Source organism: Syngnathus leptorhynchus, chromosome 10 (genome assembly GCF_054491065.1).
Source record: "Syngnathus leptorhynchus isolate UIUO chromosome 10, UIUO_Slep, whole genome shotgun sequence".
Classification (NCBI taxonomy): domain Eukaryota; kingdom Metazoa; phylum Chordata; class Actinopteri; order Syngnathiformes; family Syngnathidae; genus Syngnathus; species Syngnathus leptorhynchus.
Window position 1 is genome coordinate 4,921,663 of NC_141204.1, and position 21,989 is coordinate 4,943,651.

The window sequence follows — 21,989 nt, forward strand, 5'->3', positions numbered from 1 at the left end:
AAAAAAGGCGCCATCACTCTCAACTTCTTCATAAAAGCGTAGTGACACTTCTCTATTTCAAACTAGAATGTTAAAATTACCTGGTTAGAGTTCCCGGAATAGACTGGAAAGTGAAGTAACTGCACTGTGGTGACATCCTGCAAGGTGAGCAGAAGTGCAAATGTGATGACACCCTTGACATGAATTACGCAGGGGTGTTTTGTTTTTTTTTACATTTCGAAAATTTGAGTTTGAAATACAGTGCACTGAAATCTGTCACAGTCAAGAATCGGGTGGAATGATAAGTTTCGATGTTTTATTTTCAGCTCCAAGATGAGCGTGAGACACACCAGTGCAACAAAACGTGAGAAAAGCACACAGTGAAACTCCCACATCGGTTTGTTATGAAAACAAAGACCGGGCACAGAATTGTCCGACTCAAAGCGAGCACACGGCTTCACGTCTACAGGAAGAAGGGCTGCTGTGATTGCAATGATTATGATCACAATGATTATTATGGGTTGGTATGAACAAGGGCGGAGGCAACCTCGTGAGGATTCTTTGCTTAAGGTCAGACATTCCAAAACAAGGCGAACCTGATTACTTTTTCTTGCCAATAAGAACACAGCTCAAAAAAATGCTGTTGGATTGCAAAAACACTTTTACTTTTCAAACATCCAGGCAACATATGATGAAAGAATGTGAAGAATGAGCCAACCGTGTGGCGCAAGGCCTTAGCCCTGGAAATAGTTTTCAACTCAAAAGAGGAAGCTATTCAAAAAAATGAAAGGCAACATAACACGCATACCTGCCGTGCTTTTGTTTTGAAATGCTATTCATACTTTCGTTTTCAATCTGTATAAGGTAGAAAAACTTGATTCTGTTTTTCTTGAAAAGAATTCCGAGGGGAAAAAAAAACTCAGAGACACTTAAACCTTAGTTGTGTTTGAACAAGCTGTAAAGCGCTCACAGTTTAGCATTTAAAGACAAGATAAAACGAATTCCAGGAACCGGAACACACGCGCTATCAGCGAGCCGAGCGCACAGCTGGCCGTTGAAGGCTTGGCTATCTTGCTCAAAGTTCTGCCAAGATAACGCAGTCAGACATGACATAAAGGGAGGAATGATGGAACGCAGTTGCATGAACAGTTCGAGGGAAACGTTTGAGGACAAGGCGTGGACTGTTTATTTGTTTGCATGTTTCCTCAGGAATGTTCGCACAGCTCCTGGCAAACTGGAGATGACAGAACATTGTTGGCATAAATGCTGCTTCTCTGTCACGTGCATGTGTTTGGTACATTGTACACGCCTAGGAGGAAACATCAAGTGGGTGGAATTGGGGGGTGAAAAAAAAAAACTTGGGAATTTAAAGACTAATTGGAAGTTACTACAAATGTGTTTTTTCAAAAGTGCAGCATCACAGCTAATTAATAAATTTCTGTGAAAGGAATTTTGTTATGCCATCCGTTTCATTTTCTTGCATCAGACACATAAAAAGTCAAATGTGGCTGAGTCACTAATGTTTGAAATGGATACATGCGGTTTGGGAACACCCAGAACAAAGCAGTCAAAACATTAGCAACCAAACATTAACACACAGTTCACTACTCCCAAAAAGTTAGCTATTTTGGTCTGTTGAGTATCTTTTCAGGTAAACGCCATAACCATAATAGGTCAATTTAATTTGGCCTTGTAAAAAAACTTTTAGAGGTCAATTTAAGTTGATTTGTCTTTTTACGTTCATCCCCAAAATCCATAACTTTTTTTGTGTCAAGTGATGACAATAAACAACAGCGAGTGAACCTGATCAGTAACAAATATAAAAAATAATCTGTGGGAAAACTCTTTATTTTCCTCTCTGGACAAAAATGTTCAACTTTACAAAAAAAACAAAAACTACAAAGAAACATTATATTACAAATGGGAACAAACTACGTTTGTATTCCTAAAACAGGTTTCCTCAAAGGTTACCTGTAACACATGCAGAAAGGCCATCCTGTCTCTCTGCTGTGTGAACACAGTATAAAGGCTTTTGAGAGATCTCAAGGTTCAGCGTGCGAGCAACGGGGAACCGAGGAGCATCTGCGGCATCGTTTCGGTTTCCAGCAGGACCGGAGCGAGTCTGAGCAGGTCTCTGAGTGGCATTCCCAACCGGCTGCTGCTGGACAACAAGTGCCCGAGTGAAGTGCAGCCTAGAAGAGGGAAGCATGACGTTGGCTAAATCCCATCAAACTGCGTTTTTCCGACTTGGCGAACGACCCACAGCAATTTCCTACCTTGAAGCTGCGTGAGTTTGTTCCTGAGGCAGGGGACGGAGCGGTAGACCAGGAAGCAAGCCAACATGGGGGACCCGAGAACATCGGGGAGAGCCTTTCTGCCGATGTAGGACCTCAACGCTGAGCTGTTGTCTGGAAGAAAAAAAATAAAATGCACAAAGTTTAGAGTGAATAAAGGAGCTTCATTTAGTTAGAGCATATATATGTCGAAAAGAAAATAGCGCTTTGGCCATCTTCATTTGTCATTTTCTTGTTCTGTAATTCAAGTGGAGGTAGGGCCATTTAATAAAAGAAAAGAAATTCAAGTTGAAATGAAAGTTAGCACCATTCCAAACAATGAAGCCATTTAAACTTCTTACCTTTGAGCCAGCTGTCCAGCACCACATCCACCTTGTTTTTCATGACAGGTAAAAACTCCGAGGAAAGCAGCGCGTCGCGGCCGTGAGCAGGCCGCTGTAGCACCCTGCTGTCCCAAAGCTCCACCACCAGGCGCATCTGCCACAGGGTGAAACTGTGCTGCAGCTCACCACGGCACAGAGCGCCCACCGCCTAAAGCGAGGAGACTCCGTTAGGGACCTGCGTGGAGAAATATCGGAGCAGCGGTTGCGTTTACCTGCTCGATAGCGACGTACGTGGGCAGCATCTCCGGACATTCTTGCGTCACGCACTCGTACAACATGGCTGAGAACAGCTCCGCGGTCTCCTCTCGCTGTGAAGATATCCCAGAGTTTGTGTCTCAGGTGCCAGATAGGTTCTCGTGAAACTCGATCAGTGGTTCGTCTCTAGCTATGATGACGCAATAGCAGACAACTAGCTTGAAGAAAAACTGCATGGACTCACGGGCTTCGCTCCACCCGACGTCTTGCAGAAGAACTCGGCGAAGGAGAGCAGGGCCGGCTCGGAGGTGAAGGTGGAGATAGACTCGAGCTGCGCACACACCACGGGCAATATGTGAGATCTCAAAATTGTCAAAAAAACAAAATCTTCAATACCTTAAAGGCTCCAGAGCTGCGCTGGGTGACGGCGGAGCCCAGCAAGCTTTTCCAGCCCTGGGGGTCATCCTTGTAGGGCAACTGCCCCGCTCGAAGTTTCACGTACAACACGCCGTCCTTGGAGAGGACCGACCTGAATGGCAGAAGAGACAAAGTTTTATCAGTAAGCCTTTAGGGAAAAATAATCTGTTTTGTTTTGAGGGTCTTCCTCACTTGAGGTGCTGCACTTCTTTGATCAGGTCAATCGAAAGCTCCCAGTAACGAGGTCCCTTCACTCGAACCTGCCAAGAGATTGTCAACGAATTAAATTAGAATGACACGAGTCTAAAGGCGACGTGGCTGTAATTTTTTTTTTTACCCGCTTGAGGAGGTGCAGCTCGGGCAGCATGGTCGGCGCCATCAGCTCCACCGTGGTCTCGTCGTACCAGTCGGTTTTCTGAGATGATGGCGATGCACGTAAGCATTATTAATATGATATATTTGATTCATTTTAAACATCAGCGCCGTCGTTGCAATGTTATGACTGATCCGGACATATGAGTAAAAGAGCTTCAAGAAACCAACCACAAATGGATCAAAACAAAACCGCTGCAGCTACAAAACATCAACCATTTACAAGATGAGCCATTTTTTCTTTGCGTTAACTGCCAGATGGCGAATTCAGCGGCAGTTTCTAGGGTGAAGTGAAACTAGCGTACGATGCACAATGCTTGCTCACTCGTGAGGAAGTAACACCGCAAACACGAAACCACGAGGAGGAAGTAGGTACGATGACACGGTCGGAATGAATCAAAGACTTCAACCACGTTGCCTTTTTTCTACCTTGTAGGTGACCTCCAGGAGGGCGTAGCAAGGCTTAAGGGAGTCCACGTCTACCGGCAACAATAGCCGGCTCTCGGCGGCCAGAACGATGAGATGGCGCAACGCCTGCAGGTGATAGCTGAAGAATACAGACATAAGCAAATTTGAGGAGGAATGCCAAATCGTGTTATGTGACATTTGTGAAATCAAGTTTCAACTTCATGTCTATGGAAATGAGTTCTGTGTTCATCTCACCGGTTGTCTGTGCTGTGTGAGGGGAAGTGAGGATAGAGGGCACATAGCAGAGCAGCGATGGCTGAGTTGGACGTGCTCAAGCTGAACCTGATAAATATATATAAGAATAAAAACAAACATTACCAAAGGCACAAACAAACATGTGGGACAAAACACAAAAAGCCACAGGAAGTCATTTTGACTAGGACGGCTGCGCTCTCATTGTGTTTTAATAATAGCCCTTGGCGTCACGAGCCACTCGCCGGGCTCTCCATCATAATGGCTGTTGCTGTTTGAAGATCGTACTTTGACAAAAGGAGCCATTATTGTGATTAAAAGAAGAGAGGGGGGGGGTTCAGGCAAAAGACGTCACGGCATTCGTGGGGTTTATTAACTGTAGATGGAAATGATCCATTTGTTCACTGTAAATATAAATAATTCTGGTTGGATTAAAAACCACAATGAAAATAAATTTGAGGTAAAAAAAAAAAAAAAGCAGCATGGAGAAAACAAATGTGAGGAATAATGAGTGACAAGATAACGTGATAACTACACAAAAGTGGCCGCAATGAGAGCCAACTGAACGAAAAGGCGTCAAATGCAACAATAGCACATTTTGACTGACTTTTGAACTCGACCTACGTCCTCGCGGACGACCTGACATTCAGACTGCGGTCCAAACATTTATCAGCGAAATGGCTTTCAACTAAAACATTTCATACAAAAGCTTGATCTGTTGACGGGGCTCCCTTTATTCGATGCACTGTGTCTTTCGGCCGGCATGCATATTAACTCGAGAGAGGACTATTCAATCACTATTGTCTTCATTTGTATGCTATCCCAAGTTGAATGATGTGCAGCCCTGCCTACAAAACAGGGAGCGCAAGAACTTGACTAATACTCCTGCGATTTCAAAAGTTTAATCTTGACGAGGCTATACTTTTTATTTCCATACTTGTATGACGAGTCAGAATGTTTCAAATGCGTCTAACGATCGTCGTTTGGATAAAAGCAGTGCTTTGCCACCATCTTGTGGCATATTGGTGCCACGGAACTACAGTGGTGGAATCTCCAGTGACATCTTAATTAGCGTTTTGTGGGTAGCGTCTCACCTTCCCCCTCCCAGGAAAAGCATGCCGAGCGCCATGTGATGAGCCATGTGGAAGCCGTAGTTCATCTCGCCGCCGGTTCGGTAGTGCAGGAAGCGGCAGAGCTGTAGCACCTTCAGGTTGCCCGTGCCGGCCATCACCATGGACATGGACAGCAGGATCATGGACAGCGCCGTCTGCATGTTGTAGCAACCCGGCTCCTGTGGGGGAACCGGAGCGGATGTTGGTGGACGGACGTAAACGCCATGTGATCATTAAGACTTACCGCAGCGGCTGTACCGTAGAAGGACATAACCTTCATGAAGTTCTTGGCGAAGTCGTAGAGGCAGTCGAAGGCATCCGAGTTGGCGGAACCGGCGAAACGCAGGCCGAGCGCCATACAAGCTCCGGCTGTGATGTAGTCCTGCACTTGGCTGAGATGTGCAGAATGGAAGTTTAGCGGGTAAGTTCAGCCGCTGGTTGTTGTGCGAAGATAAAAACTCACATCCACGTCTCCATGTTGATGTTTTCTGGTGAGTCTGAATGAGACCCCCTCATGATCTGAATAAGAACAGCAACAACAAAGAGTGATTCCAAATCAACAATATACTAAATGCGACCTATTTGAGTCGGGGTTTTTTTTCCACCTGTGGTACGTTACTCTTGACCCATTCTGTATTAGGGAGGATTTCATCCCACATGATGATGCACCTGGCCAGGGTCTTGAAGGAGCAACGAAACGATAAACAGTTATTTGTGATGATGGGGGGGTGAGTAAAGATGAATCCACACGCCGGCCGCACTAACCCTGAGCAGAAGAAACTCTGGCTTGATGAAATCCAATAGGAACCAAGTATCTGGAGGCTTCAGCCAGTCAGCTATGGACCTGGTAGAGCGCAAAGTATTAATACGGATTCACACTGGTTTCACTAGTTTCTAACCCTACTATGAAGTCAAAGGTCACTCAACTATTTGTTTAGAACAATTCAAAAGGTCACTTTTCTCACCGGTTGTTGGTCTTCAAATAGATCATGGCGAGTGCCAGCGTGGCCCCAGGACACGTCACATCCACATTAATAGTGTCGCCTTCCTGTAAACGACCATGAATACAGTTCAGCCGGTATGCTAACGATGAGGAAACACATGCGGCCAGATTCATCGTACCTTGATCTGGTAGCTGGGAGACTTGTGTCTCTCTCGGCTGGCTCCGACCGGGGCCCTTCGATGGCCCCCTACCATATACTGATACAGTTGCTCTGGGACGTTCAGGTCACTCATCCCAATCAGGTTGCTGCCTTGCTGCAAGAGAAGACAGTAAATGATGTGTGTGTTTGTAAAAAGCAGTAATTTAACGACATGTTTCAAACTACATGTGTATATAAACAAACGAAAAAAAACTAACAGTAAATAATAGGTTTGGATGTGGCTTACTCCGAGGCAGACCATTCCAAGAGCTAATCCCGCAGCTAGGGAATAAGACTCCCTGTCGGTGCAATATTCCATCTCCGGACCTGGAGGTCGCCCTGAAGAATATTTTGAGAAACATTGACTGCACAGCTGGTGCTAACATGCTAAGACAATTAACAAATGGTTCCTCACCTATTTCTGATTGTAGAACCTCAGCAATGTGTCTGTGTCCTGTTCCCTGATACACGAGCCCGATGCCAATTACAGAAGCGACCTACAAAAGGGATGGGCGGGTCTATCAAAACAAACTCAAGGAACTCCACTTTAAAGCAGAAAAGTCAAAAGCTGTCCCAATCCCACCTGTATATTGTGTGGGACATCCAACTCAGTGGAGGTGGGAGGAAGCAGGGCAGGGATGTGGATGCTGAGCAGGCGGGTGGTGGACACGTCCATGGTACCCAGTCGCGCCGCTGCCACGCCCAGGAGAAGCCCGATGGTGGTCATCTCGTGGCCCTGAGGAAGACACGTTCGAGTTGAGCTGCGGTACTTTTTTTTTTCTAACACGGCTCGAACATAAAATGTCGAAAAAAGTGCTGTGCACCTTAGTGAGGTAGTCGTGTATGTTGAGTGTCCCAAGCTTGGTGAGATGCCCGTTGAGGCCCAGCGCCATGAGGAAGCCAGCGTGCTCGTTGGCCATTTCTTGGTTCTTGTTCTTGTTGTAGACGATCCAAGCCGAGTCCACCTGAAGACGCGAGAAGAAGGTCGCTTCATTTAATTGACACGCGCTCACGTGGCAGCTCGGTCGTGGGGACTCGCCTGCGACGCAGGGGCGATCTTGAGTCCGGCAGCGACGCCGTTGTGGAAACTGGGCCAGCTGGGCATATTGGCTGGGACGTCAATGTTCCCGCTGTTCAGGTTGACCATGGTGTTCCTGGGCGGGGCACGACCTGGACCACATTGAAAAATGCAAGACCGTGAACACATAACTGGTAACGTATAAAAAGGAATCAGCATTTTGGCTCAAGCGAGTTTATATGTTGACTCGGTCCCTAACATCCACAAATGCGTTTCATTACCTGTGAGGTTGAGTTTGGGGATGGGTAAAAGTTCTGTAGGTACAGGCTGGTAGGAGAACAGAGTGAAGAGGCCCCTTCCCACTGGGAGCGACATGGTCCTTTGACACAGCTGAAGGAGTCTGGAAAATGTAAAGAGTGATGAAGAGGGTGTTAAAATGGACCCAATGAGAGATGTTATTTATGCTTTCAATAACTCGAGCCAAGAGGACTCACTTGTTCTCTTTCTCTTCTATGTACTCGTGGTCCGAGACCTCCGGGAGCTGAACGACGCAGACCCGGACTGGCTTGGAGCTCTGCAGAAGCCTTCGGACTTCCTGGACCCTAAGATCCTGACTCCAGATCAGTCCTGTGACCTATTGAGTGAGTGGGATGAAATTTGCTCAGCATCAAATATTAATTTGCAGATGCAACGAGCGAGGGTACCTCCTGAATAATGTCCGACATTCCGTCCTCCTCCTCGTCGGCCTCTGTGGTCGCGGGAGGCTCTAAGGACAAACTTGAACCTACAGACTGGACACGCACACAAACACAGTATGAAACAGTAACTTGTGCTAATGACTTGACCTCGATTTATACTCACAGTTTTGCTTTTCACCAGGGTCATGTTGTGAGCCTGTCTGGTGCGGTCCTGCCGGCCAATTAGCAGGCAGACCTCCTCTGACCAATCGGCGCAGGGCTGCTCCCGGCAGTGGTAGATGGCATCTCGGATGGGCAGAGCCACGCCGAAAGGGACCGACTCCAAGTCTTTGAGGGTGAACCCTGGGTAAAGCAATGATATACTGTGAGATTGGGAACAATTACTGACAAAAGTGTGTATCAAAAGTCAAAAAGACATTGACCTTGCGAGGTGAGCCAGACCACGAGCTGCTCAGCCAGACTCCCGCTGCACGACTTGACTTGATTCACGCTCGTCTGTCTAGAATACAGACACATACAATAAATACATTTTAAAAATAAATGATAAAAGTAAACACATCTAGATCTTGGGGGATGGAAAATAGCTAGAAACATCCGAATTAATTTTACTTGGCCATCCTCACTATTTGTTTGAATTATGAATATGTTTAATAGAATAAATGTATTACTTTTGGTTAATTGTTGTTCAGTGCTTTACCATACATGGTTTTTTTTTGTGTGTGTAATTCACAATTGCCCTTTCAAATTGTCTAATCATAGCACTGTGAGCTGATTCACCTTTTGTACTGTTGCTCACTGGTCTTTTGGCCTGAAGAGGGAAAAACAGAAAGAGGTCAACAGGCTGGATAATTAGCACCATCATCAGACATCCACGGCTCTGCTGTATTGTCTCCATTCAGCCAGCGCCAAATTGAAAACACGGGAGCGCAAATTGCACGTTTGATTGCTTCTGTGTTGGGTGATGATGGTTTGGGTGAAAACAAAACAAAACACCATAATGCTGGCAGACTACAAAGTCAATGTCCAAGTGATTCTTAAGACCCCATCAAATACCTGCAAGGAGCTGTCTGTCATCATCACTGTATCCTTTACAAAGCAAAATCTTTTTTTTTTTTGCTTCCTGAGCCGGTGTGCTGGGCTTGACAAGTGGCGCGTCGATACAACTCGCACACAAACACATACAGTGAGTGACCACTGACCTGCAGAGAGCTTCACCAAGTATTCAGACACATTGGATGCGGTGGCTTTGTCGTCGCCGCTGATGTAGAGAGCGTAACTCTGAAGATGCAGAGAAATTATATATAAGACAAACTTCATTTTCCATTTGTCAATTTTCTATCTCGCTGACCCTTAAAAGAGATGAAGCATGACAAAGGCCAGAGGAAAATTCTGACCCAGTGTGTGTGTGTGTGTGTGTTTTCTACTAATAATTGCGCTTTATGCAACACACAGACACACACAAACAACTCTTACGCTTACATAAACTACGTCTTGTTAATTCTGGGCATGTGTGATGCATTTTGTGTTCATGAGCAGACATACCAGAACCAACAGCCGGACCCTGTGGCATACACCGGGCAGGTAAGGGAAAGGCGGGACCGATTCCCCTCGCAGGCAGCTACTGAGCCAGCTGAAGATGCTGGGAGGTTCGGCACGCAGGAAAGACGGATGCAGCATTTGACCAATCAGAGCTGAGGACAAATAAGAAGTGTGAAAAGTGGCATTTTCTGCACCCCAAAATGTTACAATCGTTGAATTAGAAAGTCCTACACTGGTCTATGAGGCAGCTCTCTGTGAATCCATTGATTAATGATGGGTAGTCTCTCCAGTAGAGATCCACATAATCTTCCAACTGCAGGTCTCTGCAAAAAAAAAAAAAAATCTTCCATCACTCAAAGTTTCGTTTAAAACAAACATAACCACAAAAGTGTAATTTTACTCTTAATCATACAAACAAAATTGCAAGATTCTTTTACATGCTAATTATAATAATAATAAAAACAGATTATGTGTATTCACAGGCTATGATCAGCCTATGATCGTGGCCACGCGATATTAAGCGCACTGCACATCCCTCCCTCGCCGTGGTCAGTTTGCTACTCTCAGGATAATTGTTGAGCTCGTCGCCGTGCTATAAATATTTCACCTGCCTTCTCTTCATCTTCATGCAACGAGTGCAGGAAGAAGAGGAGGAGGCTGAGGAGACAGCCTGAGTGCTGCAAGATGACAGCTGACCTACAGGATGATGATTTCGGCAGCTTTTTGAAAAACCACAAAGACCCTGGGACAAGGACACAGTGAGGAATGCAGTACACGTGCATATTTAAAACCAGCACAAAAAGACGGTTCTCCTCTGCCTGTGACATTCGACATTGTTGTTTTGTGGTAATTAAACGCACTCTGAGTCAGATGTGGTCCTTTTGTTTAACTTGACATAATCAATAGTTTTTAATTTAGCACGAGCGCTTCCTCCCACTCGGCTCTGTGTCCATTTAACCAAAATGGGTGACTTTAAAAGGAAGCATTATAGTTAAAAAGAAAAAAAAAAAGATGTGGTGGAATAAAAAAAAAAAAAAAATTCAAAACACAATCAACAAGAGAACTGACAAGCCTCACCAAAGAGGGTGTGAGTACTTTTGCAACAGCATGACCTACACATTGGTATTGCAATGTATTTATCTTATTTTTTAACATCGCAAAAACCTGGAATTTTGATAGGGCTGTGAACACTTTTGATTTTCACTGTAGGTCATGGGTTAAAATATTTGTCTCGACTGCACTCTTGCCAAACAAGTCCCGCTGTTGGCCCACAAAGACCGGGATGCAATCAGGCTTCTTCGGTGTGGTGAGAAACAAACACGCAGAGGTTAAGTGAGCGCCGTGATTGGTGACAATGAACGCCGAGTGGGAGGCAGAAGCGCTCTTGAGCATAATTGTGCAGCGCTGGTTTTTACCACGAGAAGCTCCGCTGCATTTTATTCAACTTTTCAAACAGTTCAACATTCACTCTGAATGTCAACAAAGGCATTCTGGGAAATGGACTTTGTTTATGGAGTGCTTTTATTCATGTGTGTTTCAAGTGTTGCTATATACTGATTGTGAAAGGTCCCAGGTGAAGGTGTCAACCTTTCAATAGCAATCAGTCTGACATGAGAAGCTCATTAACGTAGGTGGACTGACAGAATAAAAGACGATTATTTGAAAAAGGCCTTTTGTCTAGCAAAGCAAATTACAAAATCCGATGACCACAACCGCATGGAGTTGCTAGACAAGGACAAAATGGTGGTTACCTGGCAAGCTGCTGCAGAAGACACACCAGGGACGAGGCCCTCTCTCTGTGCAGCTCGTTGAGAAGCAGCTCCTGGTAGAGCAGGTGAAGAACGTAGAAGAGGGCCGGAATGTGAACGAAGAGGGGCGCCGTGTTGTCTAAGACACAGGAAGAGGACGATGCCTGGAAATCAAACACGAGAAGTGAATTGAACAATTTAGAATTCTGGACTGGTCTTTGCTGTTTCTTGATGGTTATCGATTTGGTCGCATACAGACGAGAGGTCTTCATCGTCCGGGATGACGCTCGTGTTAAAGCCACTAGAGGCCGCTGGTTTGGCACCAGAATGAGACTCCATCTGGCGGTGGTAATGACTTCCCAGCAAGTACTCCCAATCCTAAACACGAAACAGACACAGGATTTTGATTACCGGTAGTTAATTATTTGGCATAATTAAAACCAAAATGTGCTTATGGCTGGTTTTACAATGTATGGTTCAAATAACACAACTATATTTTTTGGTGTGGTATAATAAAAACATGTGCCATGATAGCTTGTGTATTAATCTGTAACCAGTCGTTTTAAAAAGTTTTTACAATAGCCTAAACGACTAATCGGCTGATATTAGCTCTAAAAAAAAAAATCACCAAAAACTAGCTAGCTTTTTTCTTGTTTTAGACATTACAACATGAAACAAATGTTTTCTTTAATAACAAAGCATAGTTCATTCTTAGTCACCCACCTCATCACAACCTCCATCACAGGGTCGAGCTTTCTTAGCTGCAATCACCGGCGAGAGTGGCACTTCAAAATTCAGCTGGAGAAGTAGGGGAGGGGGGGACCACAGGGTGTGAGAGTCACTATTTCAAGTCAGAATTAGCTCTTCTGGTTTTAATTAGAGAAGGGGGGGGGAAAAAACAACAACTGACATTTCGGGTCCAGGTCAGGCGCTCCGTGTTGTAGCCCATCAGCTTCAAGAAACAAGTGACAAACAGGTTCCACTCACTGTGGGGGCTTGTGCCACCAGGGGCGTTGGAAATTGTGTACCATTTCACCAAAACCTACATGCAAAACATGACAAAATGTGAAGAAGAAGAAGAAAAAGGATAAATATCTCATGCCTTTTATTTTTAATAAATCAAGCAGGTCTGATGATGAAAAGTCTCCACAAACCTTCATGGCAGCTTCCTTGGGCAGGATGAAACGAACGGCCTGAAGACATTTCCTAACTAAATAAAAAGAGAAACATAAGGAGGACACATAAGAACCGATTAACACCCTTTCTGAACCAACAGCAGGTAATTGATCTTGCCCGATCGGATTCGTCGTGGACCGAAATAGCTCCATTGGACATCCTGAATTAAAAAGGTCAGTGGCGACGCAGATAAATGCCATTTCATTAGGGTCGGGTAAAAGATTTATTTGCAAGATTAATTCTGATATAAGGGGCAAAGGTAAAACACAAATTTGATGTGTACGAAGCACTTGTAATTGGGTGCATAATTGTCACAAAAGGCTGAATAATAATCAGTGGACTGCATTTTTTCCCAGATTGAACCAGCAACATCGATGCAGCACAGACTCCTCCAAACAAGGATGAATCATCACTCATGATGAGGCGCGTGTTTAACATCATCCTGTAATAGCAGGTACCAGCCCATGTACTGTACTTTTTGCAGAAAAACACACATGACTTGCCGTGGCATTATTTCACCATGTGGCTCTCTATAAACTGGACAAAATCTCAACGGTTAAATCTTGAAATGATTAGTTTGCTTCAAGTCTTCTTAAATTAGAACTTTTCATCATCTGTTTTCATGATTACAGCAGTGTGTTTGTGTACCTTGTGATGGCATCCTCAATACGTCACAGTAACAATGTAGGGCAAACTTAATTTCCAGGACCCAACTGTTCTGACTCAGCCAGAACAGTGTGTGTGTGTGTGTGTGTGTGTGTGTGTGTGTGTGTGTGTGTGTGTGTGTGTGTGTGTGTGTGTGTGTGTGTGTGTGTGTGTGTGTGTGTGTGCACGTGCATGTGTCTATCTGCGTCTGACGATAAGCAGGTTTTGAATACATCAGCGTGCATATACTAGTCAAAAATTACTTCTCTATGCATTGGTATACATGAATGGAAAGAAATACATTTGGAGATGCACAGTTTTCATTCCAGCAATAATCATAATAATTTGGATATTTTCAAAGGTGTGCTCTATAGAAGCAGCTGTAGTGTTCTGGTATGCAAGAAAAACGAAAAAAAAAGCTTACCCAGCTCAGAGACAGCAATGTCTGGGATGGAAATTCTCAGCATAGTGCCATTACTTAGTTCCTGGGGAAAGATCCAAGACATTATTGAATTAATTGTTTCAGATACATTGCAATCAGTTTCGTTCAGACAATTTGCTCGCAGCAACAACAAAGCCAAATGGCTTGTAGAACGTGCATGAGAGAGAAATTGACCTCTGTGTCGCTACAAATTGGAAATAATGATAATAAAGCGCACAAAATGTTTGGAAACATTAGATGACTAAGAGGGTAAAGAAGAAGAAAAAAAAAATCCCACCAGAGTTACACGGTTGCTGACAGGGTCGCGGAGGGCGTGGATGTAGCGCAAGGTCTGCTGGTAAGTGTAGTCCTCTAAAAAAGACGCTTCGTGATGCTTCGTGTTTGGGCCCCTTGGATCGGACACTGGCGAGGGCATGGTAGCCTGAGGGTGTCATTGGATGACCAAATCAAAGTACATGATTTTGATTTCACATCAATTAAAAAGGAGTGTTAATTATTTACTGAATTTCATGTATCGTGTCTCTTTTAAATAGAGAAATAACAGCTCTATTACATTATTACCTCATCCATTCTTTGCAAATGCCTGCTGCTTGCATTCGAAGGCGTGCTAACTTGCTCCTGTGGCGTGTAGAGACCGACGCGGTTGTTGTTAAGACCGAAAGTGGATGGCAGGAGGCCGGGCACAAACACCTGGCTGACCTTGAGGGGAGAAGCGCAAAACACAAAATAAACAGTCGTCACACGTGCAGGAGACGAATTTATCGTCGACCTTACCCGGGTGACACCAGTGTAGAGAATCAGGCTGCCGCAAGCCTCCAATACCAGCATTGCATCAATGTTCTGCAAGAAGGTAATTATTATATATATTTTTTTAAATGTCAAGTACAGTAAACCTCGACTAAATCAAGGTTCTTTATTCACACAGGAGTGTTGGAAGGGGTAAAAAAATATGTATACTGGAAGAAAGCATGGTCGTTCACCTGCAAAGGCTCCGCATCTTTGGCGGTGATGTTGGTCACAGAGGCAAAGATGAGCTGAGACGTGTCGTTGGTCTCCATGAATTTCACACATCTGAGGTTCCGAAGATAAGAGAGGATGTCAGGCTAGGAAAAATAAACGAGCTACAATACTTCTCCCTACTTTCAGAACAATGTTTTGACTCCAACCTGAGTTGTTGGTGCGACTCCACCAGGAAACAGAGGTAGCGGTTCTCGCAGAGGTCGGAGGTCAGGAACACTTTGGACGCCTGGCTGCTCATCTCTCTGTCCAGGCTGAAAAAAATAAATCAAGTGACTCTTTGCAGAAACTCGTAATGTCCAAAATTTGGTCCGCTTCCAACCTGTGACACGCAGTTGTTTCGCTCCACAGCTGCTCCATGCACAGATCTGGGATGATGGGCTCCGGCACCGTCTCATTGATGGTGCTATTGGGCGAGTGCGCCATGCCGTGATGGTGACCCATAGGTGATGAGGAGTGCAGGGTAGTGTTAAAGCGAGCCGCGCCCGATAAGGACGGCGTCGCCATGCCCGGTGAGTGGTCGCGACTATGTGTGAAAAGAGCAATGCGTTAACTATGGTCACATCCTTCTGTCTAGGCATAAATTACGGATGCAAGAAACTGACCTGACGGCAGCCATCTTGGATATACCCGGGGAATGGACACGGGAGTGCATTACTGGTGAGGACATGAGGATTCTGCTCTGGTGGCTGTGCACAGTGCTGTAGTGATGAGGGCTGTTAGCAAAACAAAAGAAAAAACATTTGCAAGAAGAAACGCTCTGACATCATCTTTATTATACATAGAAATGTAACATTAAAGTTGATTGCTCTATTTTTTTTTTCATTTATATTATGAGTCTGAAAAAACAACAACAATAAAATCACAGGAAAAGTTATATTGACAAGGTAAAGGCAGCAGTTTAGAATTCGGCGTCTTACTCGCAAATATTGATCACTAACCTTCCGGCGGCAAGGTAAAAATACCACCGGGAGTCACTTTGTCTGCTACGCTGCCTTCCGACATCCCCGTGTGCAGCTAAATGAATTCCATACACTTTTATAAACTTACCTTGCTCCAGCGCCGGGATTAAACCTGGCTGCCTTGCTGCCACATGGGGTGTCCAAGCGGGAGTGGTTGCGCAGGTGTGACATAAGGAGGCCGGTGGCCTGGAAGCCCAGAGGCTCGGCCAAGGGCTCGGCGAGACAACTAAGCACCGTAGAGCGCTCCTGGTGGAGGTAAAACAATTGAGGTTGAGTTCCAGCTGATGCCGATATCATCGTGTCGTTACTCGTCCATCCCTAAACATAAGCTACTGTACGTGATCCTACCTCAGACGTGACCTTGCGCAGGCTCCACACCGAGTGTGTTCCATGCTCACTATCGTAAGTGACGACGATGGAGGGCTGACAGCAGGTGAAGACGATCTTTGTGCTGGATTCGGTCATGTACTCCACGCGAGAACTGTCAAACGGACCTGGCAGGCAAAAAGTGATCAACAAAATATAACATTGCTCCAAGTTGGAGGCTCCACTCACGGCATTGATTGTTTTACCAGAGGGTTTGTACACCACTGGTGCCACCTCATCTATCGGATGCAGCATGCTGAATAAGTAGGGAAGTGGCTCGCTGTGGAGGAAAACAAAAAGTAGTACTATGTGTGTATGTAACACCAAGGGTGTGTTTGCAGAGTTGTGGGTGTTAGCCTTTACCCCGGGGGGTTGAGCTGGCCATCAGCCGCCGTGATTTTACGCTCAAGCACAAGTCCAAACTTAGTCGGCCAGGCTTTGGACACCTGTAGGAGAACAAGCCTAGTTTTCACGTATCAATAAAAAAAAAAAGGTAGACGAACGGGTGAGTGCGTGTTTGTTTTCACCTGGAAGGGCAGGGGCGAGAGGAAATCTTTGCCGGTCACAGTGTGAATGTTGATGCAGCCGTTCTGGACGATGCACACCGTGTGCTCCACCTTTTCTTCTGTGAAATACAACCACGCCTTAACATTATCAGAAGTATGGACATATTTACTACCTAAATTCTAATTTGATTGCATTTCTCTTGATTGTTTGTGGATTTAGAGGAACTTGTAAGACAAAAATGACACTGTACCATCCTTCTTGCTCTGAGGGACAGCAAAGTCACACCATAAGGTCTGCAGATGGAACACACACAAAAAAATATATATATCACCATGAATCTGAAATTCTAATTTATAATAATCCTCCACTAACCTGCTCCACCGGGCTGTCCACAGTGAACGCCTTGTAAACATTCGAGCCGTGTTCCCGGCTACCCTTGGTCCAGACCACCACATTCCCTGCCGAGTAAAGCTCCTCTTCAAACTCCACACCCTGTTCCGGGGCCTCCATGCAGCCCTTCCTCAGCTGCCAGCTTTCCTGCCATTCAAACACATCACCAATGAATTCCAATACTCGCATGCTCGAAAGCTGGGGTTCAAGGCCTGTAAACGGTGCTTACCCTCTCTCTCTCCTGCAGGCTGACTTCCTGCAGGGAGCCCGCCAGGCCGGCGGCGCAGTCCGACGTCCAGAGTTCTGAGGCGGGCTGCAGCTCCCGCAGCTGCAGGTTGAAAGCATTGGGGTGGTTCTTGCAGTGATCACGGCCAAACGGGACAAACGACTGCAATTCCCCTGCGGCAATCATCGTGGCTGTCTCTTCATACACGACGTCCGACATGAGTCCCAGATATCAGCATTATTTCTGAAAAGGAAATTGTACTGATGTTCACGTGACTGTGTGTTTAGTGCAGGGTTGACTTTACATCGGATTGTCTTCAACCCAACAACAAACAAACAAGATTATTTCAGTATACCTCCGATAAAGGCACAGAAAACAACGACACTGCACCCCGAGACAGATTTGGCATCATTGTTCCAGGAGAAAAGGTTTATATATGTGTGCATATACATACACCAATCGTGCACGCGTAATTCTTAAACTTGACTTTTACAGAAGGTACATGCTAAAACGCTATTAGTTGCGATCTATAGTTATGTAAATCAACACTCTGTTTTTGGCATTCAGGAGGTATCATACGCCTTTTGACAGGTGAGCTATGGAAGCGTAAAAGCCGGTGATGCGTTCACGAACCACGCTAGTGTGCTAATTCGGCTAACAGGGGCATCACAATTCCACTCACGCAACAGGAACAAGCGACGAACCACCAACCTGATAATAACAAATCTTCTGGCTCTTATCGTGGAGTCCTCGTCTTCTAAGGTGCGGCTTGAACGCAAAGTTTAAACATAAAACACAAACAAACACGCACCCCGGTGCCTGAAATTTGACTAGCGGCAACTTTTCAATTGACCGCCGACATGTTTGCTGTATTGGCATTCTTCCGCTTCCGCCTACTCAGCCAATCAGAGAGCGAAATAGGGTGACGTCAAGGTCACGTCGACTTGGACCATCATAAATATAATACATGTTTATATAAAAAATAAACTAAAATAAATGTAAAAAAATAAATACGTTAATAAAAAAATAAATGCAAAATTAAAAATAACTAACATTAAATGAAAACTAAATGAAAAATGAAAAAAAAAGTTATAACAATAGTCATTACACATTACCAGTACAGTTATTATTGATTAAATGACATCAACACAAACATTTTAGGATATTATATTATTCTTGTTTGTTCTATAAAATATTTACATTCCTAGTTGTATTTGACTGCGGTAATCCCATGTTGCCAGTTATACCGCTTACGCAATTGGATCTATAGTACAAGCGTGTGAATAAACGTTGTTGTGTATAAGGCGCTTAGGGGAGGACAGGCTGCTCTCAGGCCTTCTGCTGAATGTGACGACTGTAACATGACAAAGCCACACAATCTGCACAATATCACATGAGCTACAGTATATAGTATGTGGGTGGGTGCATATAACAATAAACAAGTGCTTATCTGCAGAATCTGAAGTGATGATGTTGTTTTAAGTTATGTTGTCATGTTTACTGTACGTCTTTGCAGTTGTGGTCAATAGAAGTCTTTTATTTTTGTGTTACTGTTTGTCCCAAATATCGCAGGCAATCTTAATTCTGCTCTGACTCATACTTCCTGCGTTTCCCCCACTACTTCTGAAGGACTTTGCCACAGGCGGAAGTTGACATCTGCACTAGGCAGGATGCAGCTTATTGATGAGCTACATTTGATTTTTTTTTTGAATACATTGTTTTATGAAATGAAAAAAAATTTCAAATATTGGGCAAAAATACATAAAGCAAAGTTATGAGATAAACTTTATACATACTTCCTGGAAAGGGGAATAGTACTTGATTTACAAAATTTCCAGCTCATTAAAAATTATTTTCCAAAAATAATGTTTTTTGGGTCATCTGTTCTTCCATTTTTCCATGAAGCATCCTTGACTTCTTTTAAAACAAAGCCGCTTTATCATAGCTGCAGTGGCTTCAGTGTTGCATAACATTTGAAAACACAGAGGCACCCGAATGAACCTCACGCTTGACATCCATCACACAAAAAAAGCAAAACAGATGAAATTGCTCTTTCATCTTTTACTGAAAACATGGAAATGGACTTACTTGCCACTTAACCATAATCCATTTCGCTTGCTGGTTTTTGCTACGTGAGGTCATCCTGCCATATCTTTGGATTCAGTTATTGTAAGTTTGCTTTGGTATTTGTGACCTTGAATATCTATAATATTATTTGTATATTTAGATTCAAATCTGTATGATCATTCAATGTAAATAAGTTGACAAGTCCTACAAAAAGCAAAGCCTTATATGTTCCCCCAACACACACACACATTTCAAGTCCTATCAAGACATTTTGACATGTCACCACAGAAAAGGCAGCGGTGGTGCTAGCGTTGCTAACAACAATAATGACACCTGCCGCCACACAATGATGGAAAGCGGCCCGCCACCATTATGTCATTATTGAAACATTTTCACTGCGGCTGGATGATATTGTACTTCCAAGATAAATAGATGGACAGAGATAGATGGATGGATGGATGGATGGATGGATGGATGGATGGATGGATGGATGGATGGATGGATGGATGGATGGATGGATGGATGGATGGATGGATGGATGGATGGATGGATGGATGGATGGATGGATAGATAGATAGATAGATAGATAGATAGATAGATAGATAGATAGATAGATAGATAGATAGATAGATAGATAGATAGATAGATAGATAGATAGATAGATAGATAGATAGATAGATAGATAGATAGATAGATAGATAGATAGATAGATAGATAGATAGATAGATAGATAGATAGATAGATAGATAGATAGATAGATAGATAGATAGATAGATAGATAGATAGATAGATAATTACATTGGCACTGACCCAAATGCATTCTGGGAAGGTTCTCGGTCCGGTTAACGAGCGAGTTAATTAAAGATGGCTGGCATGTCGGTGCGTAATGTCGGCCAAATGAATTTATAGGCTTACTTCATTCAGGATGCAAGCACGAGCTCTGGACGTCAAATTGACGCACAGGGCCAAAACAAGACCCCCCTATTAGCAAATCCTCCTGGGAATTCGGACCATGAGCTCATATGAGAAAGTCTCGCACTAATCTTCATGAAACACTTTTTGTATTTGGTCATTGTTGCTTTAATGTGGCTCATTTCCCCAACTTTCCATTTTGAGCTGGATGCAGGTGGACCTGACTCACTATCGAGGGAATTGATCTCGAATGTCTTTTGGCTGCAGGCGACAGATGATCACGTCAAAGGGCATCTTTCCTTCAGAAAGATAATAAATAGGCTTTCTTTTTTACACAATGTCATAGAGGTGTTCATAAAATCAATAACACAATATATTTTTTTTATCAATGAAAGTCATTATTTTGAAGACATTTTTAAATCTCTGTGTTGCTTTCATGCTGACTGGTACATTTTCATTGTCTTTATTTGAATCAATATTATTGAATACTGCTTGATGATTAAAATCTTTAATTGTTCTTTTTTGAAACCATAAATAAACCACTCCTTTGTCATTTTACATTTGCTCATCTAGCATTTATGCCACACATTCCTTTCTTGTTATGTTTCATTGTATCATCATTCGTCATTGTCTTTCAATGATTAGCATCTTTCTACTTTTTGAGTAAACAAGGATGAATATATTGGTTCTTTTTATTAGACAGCAAGTCCACATCTTTAACTACATTGACTTTTATAGTTCCGATAAACGGCTCATACATTATGTTTATCCGACATGTCATCTTTTCTGCTTCGGGCCCTGTTTTGCTTTGTTTCAAACGCCACATTTATCATCTGCATCGAGCCCCCCCTCTCTCACGCCGCCATGATGTCAGCAGTCACCCCCCCATCACAGAGTCGCCACTCTGGGCTCGGCTAATTGGATGAAGCGGCCCACAGGAGGCACTCAGCTCGCCGGGGGATTCCCTTCATCACCATGTGGCTTCTTTTATCAATCTTGACCCTACAACAGTATTTTTCGAGCACACATTTCATGGGAAAATGAGACCCCCAAGTTCTAGCTGGCCGTAACTTCTCCAAAAATTCCAAAATTAAATATGACCAAAAAAAAAAGGAAATGAGGAGTTTTGGTGCCATAACAGAGAAGATGCACCCCCCAAAAAAGGTTTGGCATTTGAGCTAGCTTTTGTCAAATTTGTATATATATTTTGTATATTAAAACTGTTGTGTTTGTTCTTAAAAAAGCAGCCCTTGAATCTTTTGACATGACGTACGTAAGATTATCGGATGTCACTTTTCGAATGAAGACGTAATGTTCCAAATCTAAGAGCCATGGGAGCAACGGTCCTGGTCCAAAGGAACGTTTCCCCTCCCACGCAAACATTCCATCAACATCAACACAATAATGCTCGCTTCCCCTTCCTGGCGGGCTCTGTCTCCAGTCACTGCTGTCAATTATGACCAACTTGGCCCCTAATCTACTTTCTCTGCGGCCTGATCACATTACAGTTCAAATGGTGCCATCATGGTGGGGTGGATGGGGAGGTGGGAGATGCAGTAGGGGGATGAAGGGGAGGGGGGGGGGGGGGGGTCTGGTCAGTCTGACAAATATTTGACGTGGGCTTGATGTCATATTGGACTTGCCAATGGAATAATTGTAGCATGAAAAAGTTGTTTTTTGGCATGAGCTGGATCATCTGTACAGTGTGTAGGTGACGTCTCA

The 21,989-nt window shown here is 44.0% G+C and overlaps 1 protein-coding gene across 2 annotated transcripts; it reads right to left on the reverse strand.

The window, feature by feature from the left end:
* Positions 1-311: 311 nt before the first annotated feature.
* On the reverse strand, positions 312-18,174 carry anapc1 (anaphase promoting complex subunit 1). 2 transcript variants are annotated; one of them, XM_085922416.1, is made up of 53 exons: positions 18,000-18,174; positions 17,292-17,531; positions 17,045-17,209; positions 16,923-16,965; positions 16,693-16,790; positions 16,529-16,611; positions 16,372-16,445; positions 16,148-16,293; positions 15,888-16,045; positions 15,443-15,553; positions 15,160-15,363; positions 14,987-15,082; positions 14,801-14,891; positions 14,595-14,660; positions 14,382-14,519; positions 14,098-14,241; positions 13,803-13,863; positions 12,712-12,767; positions 12,468-12,599; positions 12,281-12,355; positions 11,813-11,935; positions 11,561-11,721; positions 10,041-10,132; positions 9,813-9,961; positions 9,470-9,548; positions 9,048-9,078; positions 8,693-8,769; positions 8,434-8,612; positions 8,277-8,363; positions 8,067-8,206; positions 7,854-7,972; positions 7,594-7,724; positions 7,379-7,519; positions 7,138-7,290; positions 6,970-7,051; positions 6,802-6,893; positions 6,535-6,669; positions 6,378-6,460; positions 6,178-6,256; positions 6,018-6,092; positions 5,876-5,931; positions 5,657-5,804; positions 5,395-5,591; positions 4,304-4,390; positions 4,070-4,187; positions 3,606-3,683; positions 3,461-3,528; positions 3,248-3,380; positions 3,096-3,182; positions 2,869-2,964; positions 2,615-2,804; positions 2,256-2,387; positions 312-2,171 (listed from the first exon to the last, which is right to left on the reverse strand). In XM_085922416.1, exons 2-53 carry the CDS (start codon positions 17,505-17,507, stop codon positions 2,029-2,031), a joined length of 5,898 nt encoding a protein of 1,965 aa, XP_085778542.1. In that variant the 5' UTR covers positions 17,508-17,531; positions 18,000-18,174; the 3' UTR covers positions 312-2,028. The 2 variants fall into 2 exon arrangements, with proteins under 2 accessions (XP_085778542.1, XP_085778541.1); XM_085922415.1 differs by having other exon boundaries at positions 14,987-15,091.
* Positions 18,175-21,989: the final 3,815 nt, after the last annotated feature.